Raw genomic sequence first — 15,271 nt, forward strand, 5'->3', positions numbered from 1 at the left:
TGGATTTGACGAGATTATTTTTGGATTATTCTCATCATTAGATAAAGCTCTACATAATCATTATTATTACTATTATAATTATCATTATCATTACTTCTATGAGCCATATGACTATGTATGATAACATCACCCTAGCACAATCACAGCTAATGTTAGTATATGCACATTGAAACGCTCGATAGATGATTCAATGCAGCATATCCTTGGCATCATCTCACCATAAACTCCTTACTCTACCATGACAGGTCCTTAACAAAGACTAGAGTATACACTCTAGTCTACCCCTACATCTAATTTGCCTAATTCTCTCATGTGCCTCAAATTCAATATCCAACTAAACAATTTATCACTCTCTCTATACATATATTTAAAATTAACTAACCCATTATATACTAACAACATACTAATTTTTTATTTTTCAGATATTATCATCAGCAACAAGAACAAAGCCATGATTAAAAAAATAAAAAAATATCAGTTAAAAAAGTGAATAAACAAAAGGATTGGTGTCAAATGAGAGACACCAAAATACTTATTATCATGACAATAATTAAAAATGCGAAAAACAACGGGCAATGGATTAAAATTGGATTTAACAGAAAATACACCAGGTAGCTCATCATCAAGGCTACCAAATTTAGTTGAGCATGTTGAAAGTATTGGTATTACAAGTAGTGAAAATTTAAATAGTAAATTGCCAAACGTTGTTGAAGGCTCCATGGACTATGGTACCGAGCATAGATCATCTCGTTACATGGATTACGAGTCTAAAAATTATCAAGACACCAGTCAGCTGGATGACACATATGTCGATGGCATTGGTGGTACAACAAATGGTTATAATTATGGTAGTAATGTTGAACATTCATACGTAACACGTAGTTATGATAGAAAATTACCAAGTGGTGGATATGAACGTGAACATTTAGAACGTTATGATAATCGTATTTATCCAACAGATGATAATTATCATTATGATAGAAGACAAGATAGAACATATCAAGAATCTGATATTGACATTGGAACATATGATAGAAATGAACAATTACGTAGCTATCAAGAAAAAGATAATAATAATCGTAGATATTCACGTGATTTAACTGATTATGATTATGCATCAAGATACGCTGAAGAAACATTAAAACTTGAGCCAAAAAAAGATCATCGTAATACTGGTAAATTATATGATACAAATAAAAATTATGGTACAATTAGTAAAAATGGTTATGAGTCTGGTATTAAAACACGTGATTCATCATATGAATTGGGAAGTTGTTCAAATCAAACAAAATATGACAACAAATATCAAACAAGTAGTGGTAAATTATATGGTACATTACCAAGATTTGATACAACAAATAAAACATATGATACATATGATTCTGCTGGCAGATCATATGGTTGGAAATATGATGATCAATCATATGACAGTGGTGGCAAAGATTATCAAACATCAAAATGTGAATTAAGTACATCAAAAAGTTATATACATGAACGTTCAAAATATGAGCCAATATCACGTTATCAAGATACATCAACAAAATCATATGATCAAACATTAAAAATTAGTGATATTGGCTCAACATCTGGTCTTTATCAACGTAAAAATAATACTGATACAACAGCAACAGCAGCAACAAAAACAACAACTGGTACAAATGAAAAAACAAATGGTTATAAAAAAAATAATTTTGAAGCTTATGGTGTTTATTCAGATCCTGAGGATGATCATGGATTTCGTACTGATAAAAAAACACCACAATATACATATAAAGGTGTTGTTGTTAATGTTGCTGGTGAATCAACAGTTGTTGATCAAAAAAGAACAAAAGAAATACAACAAAATAGCGTTGATAGTAGTCCCTGGTGTCGACCAACAATTCTCATACTACTTTTGATACTTCTCATCGTGAGCTTTGTTCTTGTCTCTGGTATACTTCTCTACGTAAATTGTAAGTACATAGTTTATTCCTTACTCAAATATTAAGTAGATTTTTCATTTCTTTTTATGTATTTTTTTTTTGAAGCTTAAACTTTTATGGTTTATTTTTTTATTTCACTTAATTTTAAGATTTTTTTTTTTTATATTCAATATGTAAAAAGATTGATGGAGTTGATTTTGAACTTAATGACTTTTACCATGACAATTATTTATGGGCTAAGTGTAGTTGAATTTTTTTTTTTTTTTTGGCATGTAAGATGTAATGACACAGCAAAAAACTATAGTTTTGTACAGCTAAGGGAATGGAACTTGAGTTCGATGTCAGTTGCACGTGCTAGTGATACGTTAGCTTGGCGTAACTGTCTCAACTGCAGTTTTATGTGTCGAATTTGACAGGCAAAGCACGTAGAAACTTGCTACTAGTAAAACTCTTCGGTCAGAATTACAATGTATTTTGTAAAGTGAACGACATAGACAGTTTGACCAGAATGATATTGCATTTGTAAAGGATAATGCATTCAAAAAAAAACAAAACAAAAGAAACAACTGTCTTGGATGATGGAAAATAAAATGAAATTTAATTCATTTTCTTTTTCTAGCATGCAGTTTTTTTTTTTTTCTCCTCTAAAATCAATGTGACAGATTTTTTTTCTTTTTCTTTTGATAAATATTTATCAGTTAAAGAAAATAAATCATTGGGTATTTTTTTACTGTTGAGTGAGTTCATCAATAACTATTCAAGAAGAAAATACAAAATTAAAAAAACATAACACACGAGGGTATACATATTTTTAATATCAATATTTTATGAACAAAATAGTTATTCATTTTGATGGCTCATATATATTTTAAGCGCTATATATATATTTAAAATAAAAAAAAAAAAATTCTATTGATTTTTAACCCAGGTCACATGGCTGTCGTTGAATATTCTAGTTCCATCGAGAGAGAATTCCACAATTATTATTCAGTATGAAAAATAATTTTGTATTTAAAAATATAACATGTGAGAACTGATGAATATTCAACGACAAGTATAAACCTTTATTAATTCATCAATTTGCCAAGAAATAAAATTTTTAAACTTTGTTGTACATTTTATGAGTTAATTTTTTAGTATATATATTTGAAAAATATACTCAATGATTGACATGTATCTTTCGACAAATCAAATAATCTTTCAAAATTGCTAACGAATGATTGGAAAATTAAATTTGCATATCGAATCTATCGAATCAACTGCACTTTTACTATGCTGACAATCAATCCCAAGAGATTTATTCGATTTTGTGTAACCGATACTATATAAAAAAAAAAAAAAAGAGAAAAAAAATTACATCGAAAAATCATTGCTGAATTCGCACATGAAAACCCAAGGGATTCATCTCCCTTTCCTATTTCCCATGCCCCTCATTTACTGCCTAACCATTGTCGACGGGCCCTTGGTTACAATATCCATTTACTTTTTTTTTTTTTTAATTTAATTTTATTTTACCTTTTTTTTTTTACCTTTTCGTCCTTTATGCTCTGCAAACGATCTCAAAATTCTGATTGACCATGAGGGAATCCTTGGTTTTTTATTTTATTTTTTCTCCAATCAACATCCAACTTTTCTTTTGTCTATATACCAATTTAACAAACAAACAACTCGTATAAAAAATAGAAAAATAGCTTTTTTTTTTTGTGTTCTAGTATTTTCCATGTTTTTTTATTTTTAATTTTCATTTTTATTTTTTTAGTTTCATTTGTTGATATACGAGAATTTTTTTATTTCATAATATTTTATACTTTGATTTTTTTATTTTTATATCGCTCAAGTATTGTGTACAAATAAATATTTTAATAGTTTAATTTATCTAAGGATATATGACAGTAAAAAAATCCTGATAATAAAAGTTTAAAAATTTTTTTTATTGTTTTTTTTAAACTCTTGGATAGTTTACGTTTATTTCGAGTAATCCATTTCGGCTGAAAAACACTTAGGTTTTTTGTTTTTTTATTTGCAAGGATCACATTTATATTTTAGTGGAACATTAGAGCTTTGCCTGGCAGGGACTCTGTCTTTTGTTTCACACTATTGTTGGTACTTAAAACTTCCCTTGAAAATAAAAAGAAAAAAAAAACAATGCAAACGAAATAAACAAAAAATAAATAAATTTAAAAAAAAAAAACAGTTTCTAATTTTCAAAGAAAGAACCGACGAAAAGTACTTCCTACTTTCCGCTCATTGTATTTTATTTTTTTTCCGTTGTTTTTATATAAATTAAGCTACTCTTTTGTACCGTTGAAAAGATAGGACACAATATGGCCTGCGTTAACTTTTCGATAAGCGGGTAGTAAAAAAATAAGGGAAAAAAAAAAAGGAAAACGATATACAATGTATAAAATAACAGCTAAAATAAAAAAAAAAAATTAAATAAAAGAAAGTTGGTAAATGTGGCTGGACAAACTACCCTGAGAAGATTACACAAAAGTAACGACTAAGACGCGGAAGGTTTAGGTTAGTTCCGGACGACTTTGACTTGGCTCCATTGGAGCTTACAATTCGCCAGATAGTTTTTTTTTAAATTTTTTATATTTTTCTTCGTTTTTAGTTTAATAGTTTACCAAGTTTTGCACCTAAGAAATGAGTGTGACCATTGGATTTTAAATAGTTACAAATTTTTAGAAGCAAATTTTCAAAGTAAAGGCTTAGAAGAAATTCCAACAGTAAAAAGTAAAAATATAAATCATTTATTATAGTTATGAAGATGTTCTGTGAGCATAACGACAAAAAAAAAAAAAATGAATAAAGCAAAGTAAAGCCAAACTAGAAAAAAGAAAGGAAAAAAAAAATTTAGAGGGATTTATCGGAGTTTGGTTTTATTAAGTTGAAAGAGTGAAGTTAACATTAATCTCAGAATAAGAATTGGAGCAAGTTTAGCTTGTGTACGATCGACAGGCTAACACTTTACTGCAAAAGTATTTTCATTCTTACCATTCCCCATTTTCTATAGTTTTACTTTATTTTATTTTTCTCTCTCTCTTGTTTACACTAGTATGGATGCCCCTCCATTGAAAATACTTTTCTCTCTCACTTTTTCCTTCCGCTTATAAGCCCAATGGATTAATTTACGCCGAGAAAAAGGGAGTAAGATAATTTATTTGAAAAATTTTATCCATGAAATGTAATATCCTTGTGTTTATACATAATATATATATATGACAAGCGATTAACCCGAAATCGTTAATTTAATTATGAAAAAATATAAAATAAATTGAAAAAGCAATTCTTGGAAAATTAATCTTTGAAAATTTAATTATTTTAGCATTTTTTTTTTCATATTCTTTTTTATTTTTCTCTTCCTCAGTATAATTATTATTCAATTTGTATTATTATGTTTTTTAAAAATAAATAATCTAGATGCTTTTTTATTTAATTTATTTTTTCACATGGCTGCAGTTAGCTGTGCTATCACAAAGGTATATTACACACATTAATTATAATCCTTTGGTCAGTCAAATTGACTCAATTTACAAAAGTTAGTAGATGAGTATGTGGTTTTTTTATGTACAAAAAAAAAGAAATATTTTATTTCATGTTTTAATTAATTTTATATATTTTATTTTTTTTTATTATTTAATTTTACTATACATTTGCCACAATTTTATTTTAATTTTATATTTTTTGATATTATTTTTCCACCAATTAATTTTAATTTATATAAAATGATATGATATAATTTTTCTTTGTATGTATTAATATACTAATATGTTATGATTATTTAATTTTTAAAGTTGAATATTTTTGTTTCAAAATTTAGAGATAAGCAAGTTTAGTTACAAGATACACTCCACCCTTACAATTTTGCAAACATTTAACGTTTCAGTTACAAATTTCAACCTAAGCAAAATATACATATACACCCAAAAGTAAGCAGTTGAATACTTTAAGAGAAAGATAGAAATTTAGTGAGTTAAAGGCCAAAAGGATGTGTATGTCTGTTACTTTGTTGCAACTTCAACGACTGGTAGTTTAAGCATAACGCAGTGTACAGAATTACTGTTACTGGCAAATGTTTAAGGATAGGCATAAATGAAAAACAAGCTATATATATAGATACACTTGAAATGGAAGGTGTTAAAAGTATCCTAACCCTGTTTGCCTATTTCCCATTCCCATTTTGCAATTAAACCGTTAACTAAGGATCCAATTTTCAGGTAGACTTCTTGAAACATCTCATCTCAAAAACACCTTTCAACTATTAACTTTTTTATTTTCACCATGTTGCAGATGTATTTATTTTAATTTACAAATTCACTAATATATCTCTTACTTTTTCACTTTTATCACTTATATTAATGATACAAAATTTTTTAAGGATGGTATTTATATATTTTACATAAAATTTTGTTATATATTCCCAAACTTTTTTTTATAAATATGCCTTAAAAAAAAAAAAAATAGCAATTTATGATTATTATTTCAAGTTAAAATTGAAAATGCTATGTAGAGCCTGTTAAATTTTATATTTTGTGACTTCAATGAGGGACTTTTACGAGTCTAAAATGCTTCGTATCTATGAGCCAGTATGCTGAGGATGTTGATGTAGATGATAAAGGGGCTGGGTTTAGATTAGTATTATCCTCAAGGTAGAAAAGAGAAGACAGTATAAATCTTGAAGCATAAGAAAGAAAGATGAAAGTATATATACATAGAAGGCCTGGAAGCCACGTCCAAGAGTGCAATTTATTTCGAAAAACTAAGGCGAACACGCCAGGTTACGAGGTCGTTCGATTTCTAGAATGGCGACGATGAATATAGGCTATATATATATAAAGATTCAGTCCTTAATATGATCCCTGCTATCCTTAATCCAAGCTACCTCTTTTAACTTTTTTTCTACACCATATACCATACTGAAAAGTTGCATCTGTTTTCTATATATACATATATCAACAAACAATCACGCTCCAACGTATTTGTGTGTGTGTAAAAAGACATTACATGCATATGCTCACTAAAAAAAAGTAAAGAATAAAAACTGACATTGTTACAAATAAAATAGAAAAAGATAGTATCGTAATTTTTTTAAAATTTTAGCCATGTGACTATCACTATCCAAATGTTGCATTTGCTCGTGAAAATGAGAATGAAATGGAGAATCACTAAAAATACTCATAAAAGCAGATACAAACACGTGCCTTACATACTAAATTTTCTTGAATTTTAAGCCAAAAGCCACACGTAAGTGTACAAAAGTAACATCCCCTACTATTTTTATTATTATTTTTTTTTTTTTCTTTTTCAAGTTCCTAATTTTCTACAGAGTCTAATGGTAGTGAGAAGGGCGTCTGTATATTTTCCAACCCGTCGGCCACGACGTCGTTTCAGGGGTCGTAGAAAATCCACTACACAACAACTACTTTCAAACATACACAGATAAAATATAGTTGCATAATGTATATATATATATTTTACACAAACTCGGTGGGTTGCTTTGGTCACGTACGGCTGCGCCAAATTTTGCTACTTATGTCTGCCATGAATAAGGTTGACTTGAGAAAAAAAAATAGAAAAAAAAAAATGAGGGCATGCATACAGAAGCAATGCACTGATGTTACACCCAGTATGCATAAGAATTGAAATTGCAGTTTTTATAATGCTGGAATGTGGTTGAAATCATCTTGAGATGTAATGTTAGTATTTTCATTTTTCCCGGTAAAAATAATCTTTAAGAAATTGTTGGCTTTTTTTCTCCCTTTATCGTCAAGTATTTTGAAATATTTTATTTATAAAATTTATGTTAATATATTTATATTTATATTAGTTGAATTATTTTATAATAATTTTAAATTATTTATAAATATTATTAAATTTGAAATATTAATATAATATTTAATATTTTAATTTTCATTGCAGGGTTTATTTTGTTGATTTAACATTTGTATAATTACAGCTGATATATGTATATGAATTTTTTTTTCTATTTATCAAGATCAAGCAGAGTATGTGTTTTCATAGAATCCATGCCAACAGTAGAAAATCCTGACCTATCTTTTGCCAACTGTGAATTTTCCCAGGCAATCGATACTGCCTTGGACAATTTTTTTTATGCTTATTTATGAAATTTATGTCTCCTGTTATTTTTTTCTAAACACAGGGGAGTTACATTTTATCGTTTCTCCAGGAAAAACTCTTCATAAAAATAATTATAATTATGGAAAAAAAAAAAAAAAACAATTACACCGACACACATAATGTCAACGACAAAAAATTGTTGAAATTTTTTTTCCCCTTGAGTTAGTAATTGCCTCAACTATTTTTTCTATTTTCATATTATTTTAATTTTTTTAAAATTTAATTGTTAATGCATTATAGTATGTTTAAAATTAAAACCTCAATATTGAACATTGACGTTATGTAGAGTAGAAAATCAGATAATGAATGTACAATTTTTAATCGGGAATTAAATTTTTTTTTTTTATCAATTAATTAATTAAATTAAAAAAAAAAAAAAAAACTTGGTTTAATAAATTGCATGATTTCCGTTGCGAGTCAAGTGTATATACAAACCATTCAAATTAATAATCAGATATAATACTGAAAACTTGATGAATTGATAAGAATCACGAAGCAAATGTGTATAAAACAATGTACTACTTTTAATTTTACAAAATCAAAGTATAATTAATTTCAAATAATCGAAAATCTTTTCAATTCTGTTTACAATTTTTTTTTTTACACTTTATTTCATTAAAAATCTACTAATCAGATTAAAAAAAGAAAAACAAAGTCTATATATAATTCTATAAAAAAAAACTTTTTATAATTTTTTGTTTTTTAGGGATAGTTTTTTAATACACTGTTACGGTTTCATTACATAACTAAAATTTAAGCTTTTAACTTGGCATGTATATATTCAACCCCCATGAAACAACCAAAGAAATAAAATGTAATATATGTGCTTATTTAGAAAACCAAACACGCACAGGAAAATCACCCTAACCGAGTTTGTAAAAGCCACGCGATCAAGATTAAACTGATGATAACTATTCGATTGTGTTTGTGTAGGTTTATGGTACACTAAAGTCGACTGGAACAAAAGAAAGTCAAAGAAAAAAAATATAAAAATAAAAGTAAATATATATATAATAATAGCAGCCAGCAATGAGACTGTACTATAAGTCCACGATCAAAAAGTTTTCCCATTTTTCTCTTCACATAGTATTTTTTCTTTATTTTACCAACCCTCTTTGATAACTTTTTCCTTTTTCTTTTTTCTTTTCTCTATAAATAAATATATATATCAAAAAAAAAAAAAAAGAAATCAATTGAATGATTTTCTACCCGTCATTATGGTTATTTTTTAGGTAGTCGATACATTGGTTGGTCTTTACCCTCACTACTTGACAATCTGACTTGAACAAACAATTAGTTTCGTGTTACATGGTATAATGTCAAAATGTCGTGACCTTTTAACTTGGACAAAATATTGATTTCGATAAATCAATTAACGTTGTAATATCATTTCATCACGTCGTGCGTTCACTCATCACGAAGAGGAACTATCATCATCATCATATCTGAGTCTGTTAAATATGCATGTCAGTTATTATTAATCAAATAGACAATGTCATTAATTATCAATTAATTTAAACGTCATTACATACTCAACTTGTTCTAGTTTAAGTAAAAAATATATTGTTGATTTTTCATTAAAAAATATATATATTTTTATAAATTATTTTCATAAATTACCTTGGATTTAACGTCAGCATATTTTCATCATAATCCACAATTTTCATTATTCACTGAAATGCAATTAATTGTGATTAAATAATTATTTAATCTAAGGTACTACAAATTATAAGTTATAACGATAAGACATTGCAAAGTGGGATCAACGACCAAATGGCAATATCACCACTAGCACCAGCAGTAACAAGCAGTTACATTGAGTAATTGTATTTTCATCATATAAATTATATTAATAATAAAACTCACCATTTAAAATTATTAATAATTACCCTTGAAATTGCTCTTGATATTTATACTTAATTGTGGAAAATATATTTTTTTGTTTTGGTTTGTTTATTATCATTTCAACAATATTGACATCAGCTGACATTCTGACAAGTGACATTTTGTGAATTATTATTATTTTAATTTATCATCACGCCACATGACAAAAGCGCCAATTTTTTTTTTTTTTTTTGCATCAAAATTAGTCAAATCAGTGATTAATTTTTTTTTATGAAAGATTTTATTCTTTAGATCTAAGTTTTTAAAAGAATATTATTATTATTTTTTACAATTTTATATTTACAAAAAAATTGTTTTATTATTTACAAAATCCGTAACTTGAAAACTGCGTAGTTTTTTTTTTTTTTTTTTTCTGGGCGCCATCTTAAGTGCAATTTTTTTTTCTCTCACTCGGTGGCTTTGCCCCCTGCTATCTCTGTTTGGCTCTGTTGAATTTGCCGGCTCGAAAAAAGTTGATTGTCTAAATTAATCCAACAAAATAAATTGATCATCGGGCTAAATAAAAATCTAATCAAGTGTCGTTATATTTAACAGTGTTTAATTAACATTTTAAACTAATAAAAAATCAGTGTTATTGTGTTTTTTTATAAAATATAATTTTCGAGCAATGTTGGCCTCTATTTTTTATCGCTTAGGCTGGTCAAAAATATCAAATATATTTCGCAATATTTTATAGTGACTAAATTATCATGATAAATTACAAAAAAAGTAATTCGGTAAATTGTTTTTATTTTATTATTTATAATAAACAAATTTTGGAGCAATTTCGGTGCTTATTTTTTGGTGAGTTAGGTTGACCTTGTCCCGCGTTCTCGTTGTGTTGACGTTTTTTTTTTTTTATTTTTCTTTTTGAATTTTTCGGTTAATAAATAAATGTCAAGTGAGTGAATATACCAACATCAGTGTGACACTCGACAATGATTTATCAAGCTAATCAACAAATAACAATTAATAAAAAATAAAAGCATCTGTTAATTACAATATGATTGCATCTACTTGATTATCCAGGTAAAAAAAAAAACAAAATCACAATATGTGTGATAAAATTTCAATCTAATTTACTTATTATCATAAACAACCAAAAATATATATTATCAAGTAATTATTTTTTATTATAATCCCATGTTTCAGCATAATTAATACTCAAATTTTCATCATTGATTTCAACATAATATAATTTAAAAAAAAAATGCCTTGTCAAGTGCATCAGATTGCATTAATTTTCAAGATAATAGTATGGTGATATTATAGTAGTCACCTTTGAAGTATAAAAATAAAAATAAAAAGCGTTTGTGTTGACATTGAGATTGAAGTTATGTACACAAAGAGATTAGTCTTTGCTGGACGTGGTTGATGTTGCTCCAAAGATTGTCACACACTGGTTAGACTTGTGGTGGCAACACATGTCAGATATACATGTCAATCTGAAGCTTATGCCAATGCCAAAATGCTATTGATGCTTTTGGTACGATATCGTCATGTAGGTTGTTTCTATAGTCAACCAAAGCTGCATACATATCGTTGATTTGCACCAAGTGGCTTAAACGGCTTCCTGCTTTTCTCATGTACCTTGCCACTTTGGATTTTCTCTTTCCCCTCAATTTTTTTTTCAACTTGATTTTTTTTTTATTCAAAATCTGTGGTATATTGACAAATTTGAATACAAATTTACTTTTCATGACACACTGAACTCGTTTTATTTTTTTTCTTTGGCGTATTAAAAAATAATATCAAGTTTACTTTGTGCATAAGCAATTTTTATTTATTATTAACACACAAAAAAAATATCCGATCAACCTGGTTTTCTGATACTCGATAAAAGTCTTGTTGACATTTTTCATCATGTTGATAATTATTTTTATTATATAAATATCAACAATACAATTATTTTACATAAAAATGATTTATTTGTTTCAGATATGCCGTATAAACCACGGCATCCAGTACCAGAGGGTAAGTGTTTTTTTTATTTAATAAAAAAATGCTATTTGATGTTTTTATTTTTTAGTTTGTCATCATGAAAAGAAAAAAATGAAAGAATTACACTTTAAAATTCATAATTGTGTTGGTTGATCGATGACAAAATTTGTTGATTTATTCACAAATGTTTTTGCGCGTGTCAAGTGCACAAGAAACTTATCACAGAGACGTTGTGTTTCACCAGTGATAAAGCACTTTGAGTATAATTTTCCTTGGTGTTACAGTATGCGCGAGTCGCGTGTTTTATTTGTGAGCTTGTGTCCAACTGACGTGAATTGTACAGTTTATATATTTTACCACGCGATTTATACCTACTATGTGTAATTGCATACGAAAAAAAAAAGAAAAAAAAAAAAATGTTTGCGCGCAAAAAAATACATCACAGAATATTATACTTGAAATATTTTTATATTTTTTTTCATTTGTCTGACACAACAATTTAATCATCTTTTTTTTAAAAAAAATAAAATAAAATAAATAGTTCAAGCTTTAATTTATATACAATTTTCCAGTAAAATAATTAGTAAATACTCTTGACCTTTGGAGGATGATATCAAATTTAAAAATACTGCTTGATAGACATTTTAATGAAATTGAAAAAAAAAAATAAAAAAAAAAAACGGTAATTATAAAGACAATGAAAACTATAAATAGTGCAACCAAGTAAACAAGGAAAAGAACGAATTGAAATGAGAAAAGTATGGGGGATTGGTTTATGTCATATTTCATAGTCATGTTTTATGACCAGTTCTCGTTACATTGCATTCGCCAATGCAACTTGCAAGTTTCCGATTTTAAATTTATTCTCTTAGCTATAAATTTACATTCTTGATTCGTATAAAGCATATGAACTACAATATTTTATTATTATTTTTTATTACAAAGAATAAAGGCCATTTTTCAAATGTAAATTTAAATAAAAATCATATATTTGATTTTTTAATCTACGTTTTAAAATAATTATCATTAATCATATTTAAAACATAAAAAAAAAAATATACTTGATATATATTTTTTAAAGATATTTTTTATTGAATTTAAAAAATATTTTAATATTTTAATTTTATCAATTTAATTATTTTATTATATCTATTTTAAATACCTCGAATTAATTATTTATTCATCAATATTTATAATGGTTAATTTAAACATTTAAAAAACGATTTGAATTTTATTACATAAAAACAAAAATATATATCGTATATATTTTAATGTTGTCATGTTACTTGATCGCTGTGTTATTGATGATGATAAAATTGATAACAAAGCTTGTTAAATTAATACGATTATTTATTTTTTTCTTTTTTATTTTTTATAATATTTTTATGTATATATTTATAAACGGTAGGACAGCATATAGCTTCTGGCTGTTTATTTGATATGACATCCATTTGAAATTATCGCACGTCAACCGGAATTGAAATGAAGAGTCAAATTGCATGTTTTTCATGGCTTTCTATTTATTCACATATATATTTTTTTATCACATCCCTTCTGTACCAAATCTATTGGTTTGGTCATTAACTAAAAAGCCAACATCGAGATCCATTGTATATTATTTTTGCTCAACACCATTTATAATGTTTTGCCTGGTTCTGCTTGCTTTTTTTTTTTTTTTTGTCGAGACAAATTTTGACAAATATTTAATTTTGAATTGGAAAAATATATTTATTCAAATATATTTATCAATATGTTCAATACAACTTTTTAAATTTGCTTCTTGCTATAATTTAAAAATTTTTTTTTTTATATTTTTTCCAACTTGTGCAATTTAGTTTAACAAATTTTCTTTCATTTTGAACTTTACATAAATTTGAAATATCGTTAAAGTTGGTAATAAATAATTTTTGAGGTTTTAGCTCAATGAAATCGATCGGAAATTTTTTATTGTTTTTTTTTTTTGTAAGTTTTCCGGAAAACGATGTGCCAAGGTTGACTGACCCCATTACAAACACGTTTGAAAACAAGTGTTCATGCTGAATGTATCGAAAGTGTGTCTACAAACTTGTATGTATTGAATGAGAATAAAAAAACGAATAAAAAAATGTCAAAAACGATTAAGAAAAAAAATAAAAGAAGGGTTAAAAAATAAAAGCAAAAATATTCTACGACGTGGTACAGGGTGGTCGTGTGTTTTGTCTAGATCAGTGAACGCTGAGAGAAAAAGAGTCATGTAGACATGAGAAAAAAAGAGAGAACGAGTAAAAGCTAGACCGTATATGTATTGGCTAGAAACGAATATCGGGTAGCAAAGCGACAGAGTCAACCAATAAATTACGATAAAAAAAAATGAAAAAAAAAAAAAGTTACCTCTCGAGTGTACAAAGTTTCGACAATTATCGGAACACGCTTCGTTGAGATTATTCGTTTGCAACCCAGTGAAAATTTGTCCAACACCATAAATGTTAGAGTTTCTATGCAAGTATTGCCTCAGGAGTTACACAAATCTTTTGACTTTTATTTGTTGCTACATATCTTACTTTCTCTATCGCTCTCAACTCTTTCGAACGAAAAAAAAAAATAATAAATATTTATTTAACAAGAAAGACATCGTGGTTATGAGTATAAAATACTTGAATCGATACACGTATTACATGTAATATATGATATAAAATAAATTCTTGAAACGTATGAGTACTTTATTAGTTTTAATTAAATTCTTATTGTATTTATTTTAACTCGTTGTATCATTGTACTCAATAGAATTTGTAATAAAGTTTAAACCTTACGATTTAACATATGGCAACAGTCTAACAATATAATCAGCAGAACTTTAATTTTACAGATATAGTGAGAGAACTACCATGACTTTGATATTATTGTGCGTTTTGAGTCTCGTGAGATCTCGCTTGTTATTTGTCTCGTCTTATTGTATCTTATTTTCTATGCAATGTTGTGCTAGCTTAATATTAAATTAACACAACTTCTTTAATAATTAACTTTTTCTGATGAACTCTTGGCCAAAATTATGTGCTTTTTATGTGTTTTCATTTGACGTTTGAATTAATTTTTTTTTCCAATTACTTTTTATTGAAATAATTTTTTTTTCTAACAATGTTGTGCCAGCTTAATATTAAGTTAACACAACTTCTTTAATAATTAACTTTTTCTGATAAACTCTTGGCCAAAATTATGTGCTTTTTATGTGTTTTCATTTGACGTTTAAATTAATTTTTTTTTTAAATTACTTTTTATGTAAATTATTTTTTTTAGCACATTTTTTGAAAAAAAAAATTATTTAAATAAAAAGTAATTCAAAAAAAAAATTAACTCAAACGTAGAATGAAAACACATAAAAAGCACATAATTTTGGTTGAAAGTTT

The 15,271-nt window shown here is 26.7% G+C and overlaps 1 protein-coding gene across 4 annotated transcripts in view; it reads left to right on the forward strand.

Moving 5' to 3' along the window:
• The window catches only part of LOC122858881 (agrin-like), a 159,315-nt gene that overhangs the window by 59,632 nt on the left and 84,412 nt on the right, over positions 1-15,271 (forward strand). For 3 of the 4 annotated variants that reach the window (XM_044162094.1, XM_044162095.1, XM_044162097.1), the window contains exons 2-3: positions 423-1,952; positions 11,886-11,921. In XM_044162094.1, coding sequence (XP_044018029.1) covers positions 557-1,952; positions 11,886-11,921 — 1,432 coding nt within the window. In that variant the 5' untranslated portion in view covers positions 423-556. The remainder of the gene's footprint in view (positions 1-422; positions 1,953-11,885; positions 11,922-15,271) is intronic. The other variant, XM_044162098.1, reaches the window with a different exon arrangement.

The sequence above is a fragment of the Aphidius gifuensis genome, linkage group LG6, assembly GCF_014905175.1.
Source record: "Aphidius gifuensis isolate YNYX2018 linkage group LG6, ASM1490517v1, whole genome shotgun sequence".
Lineage (NCBI taxonomy): Eukaryota > Metazoa > Arthropoda > Insecta > Hymenoptera > Braconidae > Aphidius > Aphidius gifuensis.